The 15592-nt window shown below is 40.6% G+C and overlaps 2 protein-coding genes across 2 annotated transcripts in view; one reads left to right on the top strand and one right to left on the bottom strand.

The window, feature by feature from the left end:
- The first annotated feature begins 482 nt into the window (after nt 1–482).
- The window catches only part of ESM1 (endothelial cell specific molecule 1), a 48287-nt gene continuing 33177 nt past the window's right edge, over nt 483–15592 (top strand). Inside the window, exon 1 of the mRNA XM_060634603.3 lies at nt 483–765. The gene's annotated coding sequence lies outside the window, so the exon portion shown is untranslated. The remainder of the gene's footprint in view (nt 766–15592) is intronic.
- GZMK (granzyme K) lies at nt 4118–14628 on the bottom strand. Its single transcript, XM_060634602.3, has 5 exons — nt 14285–14628; nt 13777–13924; nt 7020–7170; nt 5972–6241; nt 4118–4511 (listed from the first exon to the last, which is right to left on the bottom strand). The coding sequence occupies exons 1-5, from the start codon at nt 14343–14345 to the stop codon at nt 4338–4340; spliced, it is 804 nt and encodes a 267-aa protein (XP_060490585.3). The 5' UTR covers nt 14346–14628; the 3' UTR covers nt 4118–4337.

Here is a 15592-nt window from a genome sequence, read left to right as displayed (position 1 = left end):
GTCCACTGCCTGTGTTGCCTCCTTTTCCCGGTATCCACAGCTGCCCTCCTCCCCTTCAGCCTGGGCTGCTAATCTTAAGAATTTTTGACCTTCAAACGGCAGTCTTGCAGGCTTGGGAACCTCACCATCTCTTCAGGGCGATCTTGTGGGTCTCTGCTTTGATCCCATATATACATGGAGTTTAAATTTTAACTCTCAGAGGACAATTTCCTTTTACTTACTTCTAAGTTTTCAAGACAAGCCTCAGGGTAAACCTTGAGTAGGCTGTTACATAGACGTGTACCGTCAAAACCAGAAAACGAACACGATCTTTTCGCGGTAGGGAATAAAAGGTGATGAGGAGAGCGTGCCATTCTGGAGCTGACCGATGTGACTCAGCAAAAGAGACTGAAGAAGTTAACGTTAGTAAACAGGAAGGCAACGTGTGAAACCTTAAAAGCAGGGCTGAGTCACTCAAGATACAAAGAACCCAAATGTGCAGTCAGAGTGCATTTGGTGCTCAAATAACTCCCAAGATGACATACGAATGGCTGTGCAGGTGTGCCTCGGTAATCCTGTGAAAGGGTAAGCTTTGGAGAGATCTAGAAGCATTACCCTAAGACAGGTGGAGCTATCTCCTTTCTCCATCACATGTGTTCCCTGTCCCAAACAGAGAGCTTAATCAAGAGGAAGAGAGTGTCTGGCAGACTGAGAACAGCTCTCCTTTAATGAGACACCTTTCTGAAGTAATCAAGTTTGAAGCACTTCTCTTCCTATCATTTCAGGGTAAGTGGAGATTTATTACATGCAGGGGGTCAGACAGTAGGACTAATTCTGCTACCTGGTTCTGGACTGGTTTAGTCACTCACCTGAATGCGTATCCGTTTAGTTCTTGCATTATATTGGTCCTAATTGCTTTTAGGGCTGTCACGTTGTGTTAAAAATGGTTGGACGTAAAGTGAAGCATGAAGCTCTTTTCAGTATCTGTGGAGAAGGCAAATGTGATCCGTCCACAGTCGCAAAGAAGGGAAACAGTGGGATCATTTAGAATGACAGCAGCCAGGCATGTTCCCCTACAATCTTTGAGCAGTTTTTAAAATCTAGGTATTTACCTCCTTTTGGCTCTCAGCTTTTCTTAGAGGTCGTAGAGGGACTCAAATAATCTCTCAAAGACCCAAACTAAAACACTATAATTTTTTTTAATGCTTGTATTTATTTTTGAGAGAGAGACAGCGTGTGAGTGGGGGAGGAGCAGAGAGAGAGGGAGACACAGAATCCGAAGCAGGCTCCAGGCTCTGAGCTGTCAGCACAGAGCCCGACGCGGGGCTCGAACTCACGAACTGCGAGATCATGACCTGAGCGGAAGTCGGAGGTTTACCGACTGAGCCACCCAGGCACCCCCCAAACTAAAACACTATATACTTTTAGTCTAGTTTGGGAAGATTTTGGTATGTTTCATAAAATACTACTTCCCTGGGAGGATGAGGGATACTTTTCAATTGTGGGCTCCATCATCAGTACTCGTCAAAATAAACTGTTGATCTTCCAGTCAAAGAGTCACCAGATGTACCATAGCTGTTGACAGAAGCTTCCTCTCTGGCGGTCTTATCTGGTTTGACTATTGGATGGGAACAGCATGGAGTCTAAAATCAAAACAAGTCTCAGGTTTTAGTGAAAGTTTTCAGGATACTCACCAACTGTAATCAGAGGGCATCTCAGTAGTCCTTTGGCTAGATTAAAGAGACTAGCAACTGTATATTCCATAGATTTGGAATTTAGATGAAATGTATAATACCTTCTAAAAAATGCTTATTTATTTATTTTGAGAGAGAGAGAGAGACAGCAGGGGGAGGAGCAGAGAGGGAGAGAGAGAATCGCAATCAGTCTCCTTGCTGTCAGTGCAGAGCCGGATGTGGGGCTCTGTCTCATCAGTTGTGAGACCATGACCCGGGCCAAAATCAAAAGACGGATGCTCAAATGACTGAGCCACCCAGGTGCCCCTGATGGTGACTCCAGAGTCTGCAATTTCCCCTCTTTCTTCTCTTAGGAAATATAGTCTGGGATTTATGGGTCAAAATCAGTATATTGTTAATGAATCAAAATGACACAAAATGGAATACCGAAAGAACCTATTTACCTATTTACTACTTACTTTCAAAGTGGTGCTATAATTTTAATTAGGTTCCTTTTTAACCCAGTGCATCTGCTCGTCTGAGTATTTCTAGTAGAGTAATCTTGGTGACTGATTTTTAAGAACCATGACAACAAACAACAACAACAACAAAACAAATAAAAGCATCCACCTTTATGTGAATGTAAGAAAACCCAATGGTGGCACCTAGAAATGAGCACTCTTTATCCTCCGGAACCCAAATGAAATATGGAGGCTGAGATTGACTCTTTGGTTTCTGACTGTTGACAGAGAAGCCTGAATGACTCCCCCATCCTCCACCACCAAATTAGAAATTGTCAGAACTCTAATCACGAATCAGGGGACAGTCATGGTCAAGGACAGTGAGACCCTTGGGTGCCCTTACTGAGTTGCCCTCTGGTCTTCAGTTCTCAGTTCACACTGTAGGATTCATAAAAAACAATCCTAAGACACTTATTGTCCTTTTCTATTAGATGTTTTTAAGGGTGGCTTTATCAGTGGCTTTCAGAATTGTTCTTTTATCAGAATCAATTGAATTGCTTTTCAACAGCGCAGACTTTCAGGCCCACCTCAAGCCTATTAAATCTGAATTTCTGAGCGAGGGATTGGGGCAATGTGTGTTACAAAAGTATCTTCACAAGGGATCTGATGCAGCTGAGAAGGATACAGGAACCCTGACACAAGGTCCTTCGACACAGATCACCCCAAGTTCTCTCCAGGCTCTGTGCCAGCCCCAGTGGTCCTACTTCTGGGCAGATAAGTTTATTTTTATTTCCTGGATATCGTAATTCATATAACTGATTGTGTTCCTCTTTTTGCATCGACTGATGTGAAGCATAAAGGCAAATATGGCTCCTTCGAGCAACAGGGTGGGAAGAAAATTGTGGCCCTTTGGGTATTAACACTCCTGTCTTCATCATTCTTCAAAGCTCTCATTTCCCCTTTGCCTCGGTTTCTTTACCAAATTATTTCTTTGTTTATAATTTAAAAAATTCTTTTTTTACCTTTTTACCCCCTTCACCCATTTCTCCTCCCCCCAACTCCCCACCTCTGACAATCTCCAATCTGTTCCCTATAAGTGAGAAGATTCTGCATAGAAGAGAGATCATATAGTATTTGTCTTTGTCCGACTTATTTCACTTAGCATAATGTCCTCAAGGCCCATCCATGTTGTCACAAATGGAAAAATTTCATTCTTTTTTATGGCTGAATATTATATATATATATATATATATATATATATATATATATATATATAATTTCTTTATCTGTTCTTCCATCAATGAACACTTAACTTCTTTCCATATCTTGGTCATTATAAATGATGCTTCAATGCAGATATTTCCTCTCAAGTTAGTGTTTTCATTTTATTCAGGTAAATACCCAGAAGTGGAACTTCTGGATCACATAACATTTCTACTTTTCATTTTTTCAGGAAAATATTTTTAGTTTCATATTTTGTTTTATTGCAGGTATTTTTACACATTGCCTTAAACCCTCTTTGGAACAAAGTGACATCAGTAAATAATAATATTTATGGACCTTGATGATTCTTTCTTAACTTGAGTTGGAGTGTTTGCACTTACTGTTTCTTTTTTTATTTTATTTTATTTTATTTTATTTTATTTTATTTTATTTTATTTTAAGTTTACTTGTTTATTTTGAGAAAGAGAGAATACCAAACAGGCTCCATGCTGTCAGCACCGAGCCTGAGGTGGGGCTCAAGCCCACAAACCACGGGACCATGACCTGAGCCAAAATCAAGAGTCGGATGCTTAACCGACTGAGCCACCCAGGCGTCCCACTGGTGCTTATTTTAAAAATGCAGCTTAGGATAAAATCACGGCAGAAATCACAGCATAAACCTGGCTGAAGGTGGAGCCTGGCTAAGGCCTTGCTTAATCACCTTTTGCCCTTTGTGAGAGTGTGAGTGGAGTGGGGGGTATATCGTTTGCCGGACCTCATATCCATAAAAAGAAAACGTCATAGTCTTCTAACTTTTATTCAGAATGAAATCAGGATGGTAAAAATACAGCAGTTATAGATGTGGAAAAGAACTTGATTCCTTGACAAAATCTGTCCTAAGGGGGCAGGAGTGGTCCCTGACTGAGTTCCACTTAAACGACATCCAACTACATATGAAGACAAAGTGGCCTCTAGAACATCTTATGAAAACAAAACAAGCCAGCTGGTGGATCCAAGAAAATCACTCGTGGTCATAGTTTGCATGAGATGGGGCAAGCTTGCTTTTAATCCAAGCCTGGTATTTCTGGGTTATTAGGGTGTAGATTCCAGGCTTCTTGGGACGGCCACATTGATGACCTCCAGAGACTAAAGCATGGAAGGCACCTTTGCAAACCAAGGGGCCACCCGAGTCACCCTGGAAAGAAGAAAATAGACAGATACTTGGTAAGAAGCTGTTGAACTTTTTCTACCACCAATTATTGATTATTCAAAGGATTTTTACATGGGCCCTTGGTTTCGTCGTATCCTGAAAGAGGGCCGATACAGCCCTTTCTCAGTGTGGGTTGTCTCTGTTTCTGGCCAGGACAATGATTCTGTCCATCTGTCTGCCTGTCTGTCTGTCTCTCTCTCTGCCCACGTCTCTGTTTAGGACTACATATAAAAACAACCTTTGGTGATCCGTGACTATAGAACTTTAATCCTTAAGGAATAAGTGCAAAGTTTAAAATAACCCACTGAAATGAGAGAAATGTTTCAAACTGTAAATTTCATGTTGGTGCTCCTGGATCTGAAATCAAATTGCTATAGGAACAGGCAGAAAAGAGAAATATATTGTAGCAAATATATTGGTGTCAGGGACTCTATCTTACTTTTTTCCCTTTTTGCATTCTTGTGTAATTGAACGTAATGCCCTACACGTACACAACACTTCGCGAAGACTTGCTCAATGAACTGATTCCAGAGGACTCGGTTAAACATGTAACTAAGATCTGTCAAGGAAAGTGACAGAATGATAAGAGGGGGCTTTCAAATCTGGAAAGCGACCTTTGCCTCTGCTGCCACTCACATTGCAAATTACAGCATGTTGTGCTCTAGTCAGCCATGACAATAGAGGTGTAGAGGGGTGACAGTGTTGGGGCACTTCAGATACACGTGGTCTCTGAAATCATTATACCCTCCCCTTGATAATACTTAATACAGCATGATGCGAATAGTGTATTCTAATGTCTTAAAGATCAGAAATTCATCTGCACCATTTGTCACTTGTAAACACGAATACCTGTGGTTTTTTTGGTTTTGGGTTTTTTTTGTTTTGTTTTGTTTTTTTACTGCCTCAGGAAACCAAAGATTCTGAAAAGTATAACTATGGTTCCTTTTGGTCAATTTATCAACATTATTGAAGAAACACATACTATATATTTCAGATGCAGTCTGTTATCCTGATTAACAAATTTATGTATGTATTTATGTATGTATGTATTATGTATGTATGTATGTATTTATTTATTTATTTATTCTTTCTTAAGTAGGCTTCCCACTCAGTGTGGAGCCCAATGTGGGGCTTGAACTCACAACCCTGAGATCAAGATGACCTGAGCTGAGGTCAAGAGTTAGACACTTAATCGACTGAACCACCCAGGCACCCCCTGATTAACAAATATTTGGAGGGTGCTTATGTCTTGGGGAAGTTCTTATGACTCATTCACATGGGAGGATGAGAAAGAACAGAGAACTCAGTGGAGAAATGGAGAGGAACTTTCTGGAGTTGTGATTTTGTGTTCTCCTTACCTCCCCTCTGGGCTGAGGAGCAAATGGAGCCTTTGATTGCACACAACACAGCACTCTGAGATGCCTGTTTGCCTGATAGTCTCTTACCTGGCAGGAATCTTTGTGGCCTCTGTCATCTCCTGCACATATCATGCCTTTAGTTATAACAGGGCTGTGGTTGTAATAACTTGGGCTGTTGCAAAGTTTTCGACTTATGACAGTAACGGTGACTTCACGCAGGGTATCAGAGATCCTTAAAAATTCTGGGTCGGTGGCTCCCCAGCCAGTAACCTGGCATTTTGTTCCAGGTCTAACATCATTTATGGAGCTTGGGTGCAGCAGCTGAACATGTTGGTTGAGTGTTGCAGCCGTGTGAAGCTGACAGATTGAAAAGAGAATAAATAATCATTCGTTCCCAGTAGTATTCTGCTATTAGTCTAAGCGATGTATGTGTGGTCCCTTTGGTCTAGGAAGGCATCCCTCTTCTTGAATCTACTTTGGTGGTAGCCTGCAGCTGTATTTGTGCCTGTTGCTTTTCTGAAATGCTCCCCATTCCCTGTAGAGCTCAATGAGGCTTGGGGAGGGAGCTTACACAGAGCAGGAATTTTTGCCCAGTCTTAAGCAAACTGGCCTTTGCTCTGCATTGGATGGGTTTCTGTGGAATAACATCCACAGGTCATGACTTTGAGGGCTGGGCTGTTTCCGCTGGATAAGACCCTTGAGTATGGTCTAGACTGAGTTTGGACTAGACTAAGTATGGTCTAGACTAAGATATAACTCACTTCTGTGTCCCTGAATTCACTTGGTTGGCTCAGTTGTATAAAGGACTTGTATTTTTCATTTGCTAATGATAAAAGCATTTGGGAAAAAAGCTTTCAGTGGGGATCCTTGGGCTTGCTGGGATGTTCCCTTCCCACATGTGTGAGCATCATGACTGCTTTTCCTTGTATAAACACAGCCCTCATGCATTTGTGATCAATTCTTGTTTCTTTTAAGGCTGTATATAGAGTAGAATGGGCCTTTATAGAATATGTCACAGTTACCTCAGACGTGGGGATGATGCTAACAAGATGCTTTTGATTGACAACTTAACAACTGAAATATGCTATGCTATATAAGAATGCTGGAGAAATTGAAGGAAGGCAATACTACATACCTGAATTAGCATAATATCATTTGATTTACGATACGATGTAAGTCTTGAGAATGGTATGAATTTTTTAATATCAAACATTTGTTTGGAGGCCTCATTCTTTGAGAGAGAGTGTGCTCCTAAAATCACTTTGAAAAACTGGCCTTTGTGATTCCTAAAAAAAAGCAGAGAATAGAAGGAACAGAATAAGTACCAAATACCCCAATGGGGGGTAAAAATGGTGGACAGGGAACAAGGACCATCTCCAAGGTAACACATCTAGGATTAGGTGGAGTGACAGAGGTCTTTGTGGAGCTAAGCATGAATGGACAATATCAAAGGCCAAAGATCTGCTCTCAGACTCACCCCAATTCAAAATTCCATAGTATTGGAAAAGGATATCAGAACTTATACCCTACTGTGGGGAAAAGGAATGAAGTTCTAACTGACTGAGATCAAGTTTACAACAAAATTATGTTAATTTATGTAGAAATACATTCTATTTCTTGAGTGGTGGGTTGAAATTTATATCCATCAATGTTAATTTTTTTAATTAAGGTAAAATATACATAAACATAAACTTTAAACCATTTTGAAGCGTACCGTTCTGTAGCATGAAATACACTTACATTGTTGTTCATTTCTCACTACCATCAATCTCCAGAACTTTCTCATCTTCCCAACGTTAAGTGTTTTAATAACTAAAAGGTAAAAACTCAACTCTGCATTTGCTAATCTTGTATATCTAGACCTCATTTCAGGGCCATTTGGAGAATAAGATCCATTACATGGCTGTCAGATAAGCTATGTTCTGTCCCTTCAATTAGAAAGGGTATTTGGACAAGAAAGGAAAATGTTCCTCAAGGTGAAAAATAATTGCTAATTTGAAATAAAGACACTGTAAGGTTGGGAGACATTGAAAATTCCATTCTGGAGATTTACAAGATATAAACAGGTGAGTCAGATAAAGAAACAATAGTTTTGTTTTGTTTTGTTTTGTTTTGTTTTGTTTTATCCCTGGTCGCACACAGTTCTAGGACCATTGTTTCAATAGTGCCACAATTGATTTGATTTACTGCATGTTGGACAAAATTACATTTACATCTAGTTATGAAAATAGAAACAATTTTTTTTAAGATCTTGACAAAACCTTGGGGCTTTTGGCATACTGTAAAAAAATCCCATTTTAACGTGTGCCTTTAGGAAGCCACTTCAAATCCTTTAGGAAGGAAGGAAGGTTATGAAAGGACATTTGTTTACATATAACTATTTCATTGTCACTTGAAAAAGGGATCAAGACAGATTACAATAAAAACATCCATACCCACATGAGTCAGACAGAGAAAGACAAATGGTTTTTGCTTATATGTGGAATCTAAAAAACAAAACAAACGAACAAACAAACAGAAACAGATTTATAGATACAGAGAAAAAACTGGTGGTTGTCAGAGGGGAGAAGTGGGGGGGGGGATGGGCAAAATAGGTGAAAGAAATTAAGAGGTACAAACTTTCAGTTATAAAATAACTCAAGGGGATGAAAAGTACAGCATAGGGAATATAGTCAAAAATATTGTAATACCTTTGGTAACAGATGGTAATTACACTTACAGTGACCATTTCATTGTGCACGTAATTGTCGAATCTCTATGTTATACATCTGAAACTAATGTAATATTGCATGTCAACTATACTTTAATTAAAAGTAAAAAAAACCACACATTCCCATACCTACAGATTAATAAAGATGGGGCGCCTGGGTGGCGCAGTCGGTTAAGCGTCCGACTTCAGCCAGGTCACGATCTCGCGGTCCGTGAGTTCGAGCCCCGCGTCAGGCTCTGGGCTGATGGCTCGGAGCCTGGAGCCTGTTTCCGATTCTGTGTCTCCCTCTCTCTCTGCCCCTCCCCGGTTCATGCTCTGTCTCTCTCTGTCCCAAAAATAAATAAAAAAAAAAAAAAAAAAAAAAAAAAAAAAAAAAAGAATTTTTTAAAAATACAAAAACATATAGGAAAAGGAAGAAAGTGTTGTTTCAGCTTTGAAGAATAAGCTCATGACTATGGTAGGGTAGGTTTGAATATGGTGGGACTGTGGCTGCTGGGAATGATCACTGTTCAGTTTCTACCAAAAGAGTTTATTTTGGTTTATTTGGGGAATTTCAGCTCTATTTGTTGAAAAGTTTTCCTATTGCAAAATCAGGATGGGGATGAAATTTCTCAAAGGATGTGGATCAGATTTCCTAGGATTGATTCAAACTCAAATTCAACATACTCATTAAATCCAAACTTTGGGGGTGGGGGTGGGGAGGGTAGAAAATGACACCAAAGCCCCGGGACTACTGCTTTAACAGAAAAGATGGATACATGCATAAATAACTAACACAAGGAAGGCTGTGAGGTTCAAATGCAGGGTGTGGAAGATGAATTTTGATTAGGGGATGGATGCCGAAAATTTTTCTGATCTTCCTCATCTTTTACCAATTTCCTTGATGAGTTAATGCCTTTGAAATGTTCTGATTATTTTCATTTCCACTGGGACATGTTAATATCAAAAACAACCCAAGCAGACCACGAACGCTCTCTGACTTCCCATTTCCGGGTACACTTCATCTGTAATCTATACTACAAAGGTCAATTTTTCTTCCCACAGAATACCTGGAATTACCTGAGTTCTAGGTTCCCCCTCCTTAGCTAAACCCACGTCTGAATTCACACAGAAAAGAAGTCATGATACCGGCGTTTTTCATTCATTTGTTTGTTGTAGGGTTTTTCTTGGACCACCTGCTTCAGAATCATATGGAGATGTGTGTTTATAGTTTTTTAATTTTTTAAAGTTTATTTATTTTGAGAGAGAGAGAGAGAGAGGAAGAGGGAAGACAGAGTGAGAGAGAGTGAGAGAGAATCCCAAGCAGGTTCCATGCTGACAATGCAGAGCTTGACACGGGGCTCAAACCGTGAGATCATGACTTGAGCCAAAATCAAGAGATGGACACTTAACTGACTGAGTCACCCAGGTGCCCTTGGAGTGTTTAAAACATAATACAGCTTTCTGAGTCCCACCCTGGACTTACCTGGAACAGAACTACATGCAGAACAGGAACAAAAATATTGTTTGCAGTCTTTTCCTGACATCCAGGCTTCTACTGAAACACCCTCACTATTGGGCCTAAATATAACCCTTCTACCCTTCTCAGTATTGCTCAAGTTGATGTGCTGTATAGTCCTCACTGGTAAAAGGGTTCTTTGGCCAAAGGTGACACACATGGTAAGTAGGGAAAGCAGGACTCAAACCCAGCTTTCGTGATTTCAAGTCCAGTGCTCTTTCCATGACACCTCTGTAAGCCCCATGCCAAGCCCCTTCGAGACTCTTGTTTCCTCTGCCATTTGCCTTGGCACTGAGCCATGTTTCTGCTTAGACACTCCTCCAGGGCAGACAAAGACAGGGTCCTTATTTCCTGGAGGTCTCTTTAGTCTAAGAGAGGAGGGAATTACCTGGTTGTCAGAGAGGGGTTATTACAGTCCCATCCTCAACACGACTGGATCATCGGACTTGTGCCTCAGTGACTACCATGGAAAGTACAGATAATAACATAATGACATTATATGCCATTTACTAGGTTATTGTGGTGTGTCAGGTTTTGTGCTAAGCGTTTTACATATTTTCCCTCATTTAAACCTCACAGCAGTCCTGTGAGGGAGGTATTACGATTATCCCCACTTTTCAGATGAGAAGACTGAGACGCAGGTAAATTAACAAACTTGAGAAAGTCCCACAGACATTAAGGGGAGGCTCCAGGATGCAATGCAGGTGGGACTGAAGTTCAGCTGGTTTGAGTCTGGGGTCTGAATCCTCACCATTTACTCTGGATGCCCCGAGTTGTCTGAGGTGGGATGAGGCCATGTGGAAGGGGCGGGGGGGGGGGGGGGGGGGGGGAGGGGGGCGGCGGTCATCTAATTACAGCCCAAGCAGGTGAGAGGAGGGGTGCTCCCTGAGGGAAGGCATAAGAGGGGATTCAGGAAGACAGTGGACAAGAGTTGGTGAGAATTTTGCTTCTGATAAATCGAAAGACTGAAAATAAGATTAGACAAAAGCCTTTTTACTGGTTTGCTTTTATAGTTGGCATGGCAACTAGTGGAGGGGCCAAGAGACGCAGTGGGGAACGGCTAGTGAGATGGGGGCACCCCAGATTTGGCCTCCTTCACAGTTTTGCTGAAAGAGGGGCCTGGAATTAGTAAGCTATTCCCCCAGGATGCTTGGGAGTACATTTGTGGGAAGCCACCATTAAACTATTTCATAAATATTTTGGATTTCATAAAGCTTAATATTTTTCTAAGCATCAATCCGCCTACATTTTTACACCCAAGTGTCCTGTACAGGAAATCTGATCCACATATTCTGGAGTTCTTTAAACTCTGGCCATTGAAAATGGTATTTAGCAAGAGTTGGTTTTTCTTTCTTTCTGTCCTTTTTTTTTTAATTTAATTCCAAGACCTCTTTTCCCCAATTTGTCAGTTTGAGGACCCACTCCTACTGAGTTAAGTTCATTTGACAAAATTTTAAATTCAAATTAATACTATTATTCACTTTTTGGATAGCACTTTATGGCTTGTGAAGGACTTCACACACTGTGTTTTTGGCTTAGAAAAAAAAAAAAGTCCTCCAATTTCTCTCCTTCCTTCTATCCAGCCTTTGTTAAGCGTTTATAATAAGTCAAGCTCTGTGTCTGGGTAGGTTAGAGTCTGCTTGAATGTGTACCATAAGAATATTTGAAGATGTGCATATTTTGAATTGGATGAACATTTATTGGTAGTCACCCTCTGCCTAGCTGGTCCCCGGGGGGCACACATGCTCTGAATAGGGACATAAGGGTGAATTCTATGACAGCAAACCCTCATTTGAATGAGGTAGCCATTTTAAATTGGAAATCAGTGGCTTGCTATTTAGAAATAAAACAGAAGTCCTCACTTTCCACAGGCTTCAAAATTCCTAATTTGTGTCTAGTCTTATTAAAAGGGGGGGCAAGTCAATTCAGTTGTTCTGTCGCCTGGAGAGCAAACCATTGTGGCCAAGAGATTCTTAAGTGAAGCACTCTAATGTTCATCAGGAAAGAAGTCCCCATCTATTCTTGGCTTATGTGGGCAAGAAACATAAGGAAGAAACATACAAACAACAACGAAAACAAATAAAAAACAAACAAAAAAACACCCTCTCCCCAAACCAAACAAGTAAACAAAACAGCAGCAAACAGCAAATTGGTTTTCCATTGCTTTTCTTTTTGCAAAGGTTACAGCACCCCAAGAAGAGTGTTGGACTTTTTTTAGCTGACGTAAGAGAATCACAGACCAAAACGTAGTATGAGAGGTTATGATCTGTCTTCGGAAAAGCTTTGTACTAAGTATTCCAGAAAAAATAACTCTTTCTCTCCTTGTGCAAATCAGCTGTAACTTTTCTGTTTTTAACTGGGAAGTCTGTTGTCCCTTTCCAGCTGTGATTCCCAAACTATGGGCCTCAGGCCTCTGGGGTGGAAGGTGATGCAGAGGAGTTAACATAAGGGGTCTAAAAATCCATTTAACAAAGCAGGCTTCTTGTACACATAACAATAACAGCTGCAATTTATTCGTACTTACTCTGTGCTAAGCAGACCAAAATATTTAAAGTTTTTTTTTAACGTTTATTCATTTTTTGATAGAGAGAGACAGAGCGTGAGTGGGGGAGGGGCAGAGAGAGAGGGAGACACAGAATCTGAAGCAGGCTCCAAGCTTCCAACTGACAGCACAGAGCCTGACGCGGGGCTCGAACTCACGGACCGTGAGATCGTGACCTGAGCTGAAGTCGGACACTTAACTGAGCCACCCAGGCGCCCCAGCATACTAAAATATTTAAATAGATACTATTTAATCCTCAAAACCCCACAAAGTAGGTACTGTTATTATTATTGCCCTTTTGTAAAACGGGAAAGGGAAGGTGCAAACTCAAGTTGTCTGAAAAGTTCTGGAATGCCACTCTCCAACTACTACTGTTGCTGTCTTCCCTGGCATTACACGGAGGACATGGATTTGTCCAATGGCTTGCCTGGGAAAGGTGGCCCAGCTCTCCCTGAAAAGGAAAACTCAGGGCAGAGAACTTGGGTGTGCAAGAGGCTAAGTGAACTCCACCAGTTGGTCAGTGATCACAGAAGCTAAGGGTAGATCAGAATCTTGCCATTCACATGGCACAACATGGATGGACTTAGAGGGTATTATGCTAGGAGAAAGAAGCCAGAGAAGGACTAATACCTTATGATTTCACCTACATGTGGAATGTAAAAAACAGAACCAAAAACAGTGAACAAATAAACAATAACAACAAAAAAGAGAGAAACAGACACAAAAATGTGGCGAACAAAATGGTGGCTGCCAGAGGGAAGTGGAGGGGGGGCTGGACAAAATGGGTGAGGGGGATTCATAAGTCACGGGGATGATGAATACAGCACAGGGAACAGAGTCAGTAATATTGTAATTCACTTAATCATGTTGAGCCTCTCAGAATATATTTAATTTTTGCATCACTGTGTTGTACATCTGAAACTCCTTTAATATTGTATGTCAACTCTACTTCAACTAAAAAATATGTACGTATATATGAACAGAACTGTCATGAATACCCCTTGATATCACATGTGTATTCATCAAACGTTTCTGTGCTCATCACATTTAGAATGCTCCAAAACAAAATTGTCTCCCGGGACAGGGGAGCTTCTCTTTTGGCCAGTCGAGGTAGAACACAAAAGCCCAGAGCAGGGACTCACCGGGAGCGGCAGTGGGCTGCCGAAAGCACCCACTGTGGGTGGATCAGCACTCCACCGCAGACATGGTGGCCTCTGTACTGGATGGAAGCCATGAATGGCCTGGAATGTGGTGACACTTCTCTCCCTCCGATAATCTCCATGCTGAAACCTACAGAAGAAAACCCAAAGATTCAATCAACATGAGAGATCTAGCAGATTGTTTCACGTCATTCTTCTTTTGACAGTAAATATACCATTTCAAGGATGAAAAAAACCCAACAACCCTACAGTCACCTAAAAGTTATTATAATTTCACTGGTAAACAATTGTAAAACACATTTAATAATATCTAATAATATAATGGTTTAATCATATGTAATTTAACAATGATATAATCAATAGAAGAATTTAATCGTACAGTTTAGAGGGATAGACATGGTTGTGAGAAATCATTTCATTTATAAGTAACAACACAATCACTTAGAAATTCATTTAACGCTCAGATGTGGTAAGTATAGGAGATACTTACACTCTGGAGTCATAGAAACGCCAGCTGTTAGGAAAATTAGAGAAAAGTAAAACTCCATCATTTCAAAGCCTTGATTTAAGAAGCGCAGGTGAAATATCCTGACTGCACTGGCAAAGGAAAGAAGATTCTGAAGACTGAGTGATTTTGAAAGTTTTAACTGTCTCACCACAAGTGTTCCAGAAGTAAGGTTTTTTCACACCTATGTGTGAAAGTGTACATCTGTTTGAGGAGATCGGATCCAAGCTGTTAACACTTTTTTGATGTGTTATGCAATAAGGATCTCATTTCCTGTAACATCTTCGATATCTGAGTACTCATGTTATAAAAGGTGAAAGAATAATAAATATCCAAGAGCTTAATGAAGTCGCAGACAAAGTCCCAAGGTGTTTATTGCTCTAAATCAATACTTACTATTTTCCTGGCAGAAAATGGTGCCTATCGTATTTGGTTTCTCACCATTTTTCATTTGGACATAGATGTATTACGTAGAGAGACATGGAACTTTGCACGGAGCATGATTGCATTGCAATAAGGCTTGGTTGAAACCTGAACACCATCCAGAGAAAACCATATATTTTGTAGCAAACTTATTAGTAGTCATGCCGTTTACTTTAAATTTGACTAAATCTGGGTTAACTTTAGTTACATTTTGGGGGGGGGGAGATTTCATCATGTATTAGAAAGGAACATTAGCAACATATTTGTAATTTGGAGTCTCTCCTTTACCCATTTTTAAAAAAATTTTTTTTTTTTTTTTTTTTTTTAAATTTATTTTTGGGACAGAGAGAGACAGAGCATGAACGGGGGAGGGGCAGAGAGAGAGGGAGACACAGAATGGGAAACAGGCTCCAGGCTCCGAGCCATCAGCCCAGAGCCTGACGCGGGGCTCGAACTCACAGACCGCGAGATCGTGACCTGGCTGAAGTCGGACGCTCAACCGACTGCGCCACCCAGGTGCCCCTAAAAAAATTTTTTTAATATATGAAATTTATTGCCAAATTGGTTTCTATACAACACCCAGTGCTCATCCCAAACTCCTTTACTCATTTTTAATTGAAAATTATCATACGGTTTTCCAGGGCCTTGATAATAATATCTTTTCAAAATGAAAGACCACATTTTGTCGTTCTCCCCGGGAACAGATGATACTGTATTACAGCCTTTCTATGGTACTTTCTCATCACTAGCAAAGCTATTAGACTTCATATTCCTCAAGATTCTGTTTGTGATTCATGCTAATCAAGAGCATACATTTTATAAGATGAGTCCAAACAGGTAAATCAGGCACTGAAACCCCAATCCAGAGAT

Source organism: Panthera onca, chromosome A1, assembly GCF_046562875.1.
Source record: "Panthera onca isolate mPanOnc1 chromosome A1, mPanOnc1 haplotype 2, whole genome shotgun sequence".
Taxonomy (NCBI): domain Eukaryota; kingdom Metazoa; phylum Chordata; class Mammalia; order Carnivora; family Felidae; genus Panthera; species Panthera onca.
The sequence above is the reverse complement of the archived record's forward strand: the minus strand, read 5'-3'. Positions and strand labels throughout refer to the sequence as shown.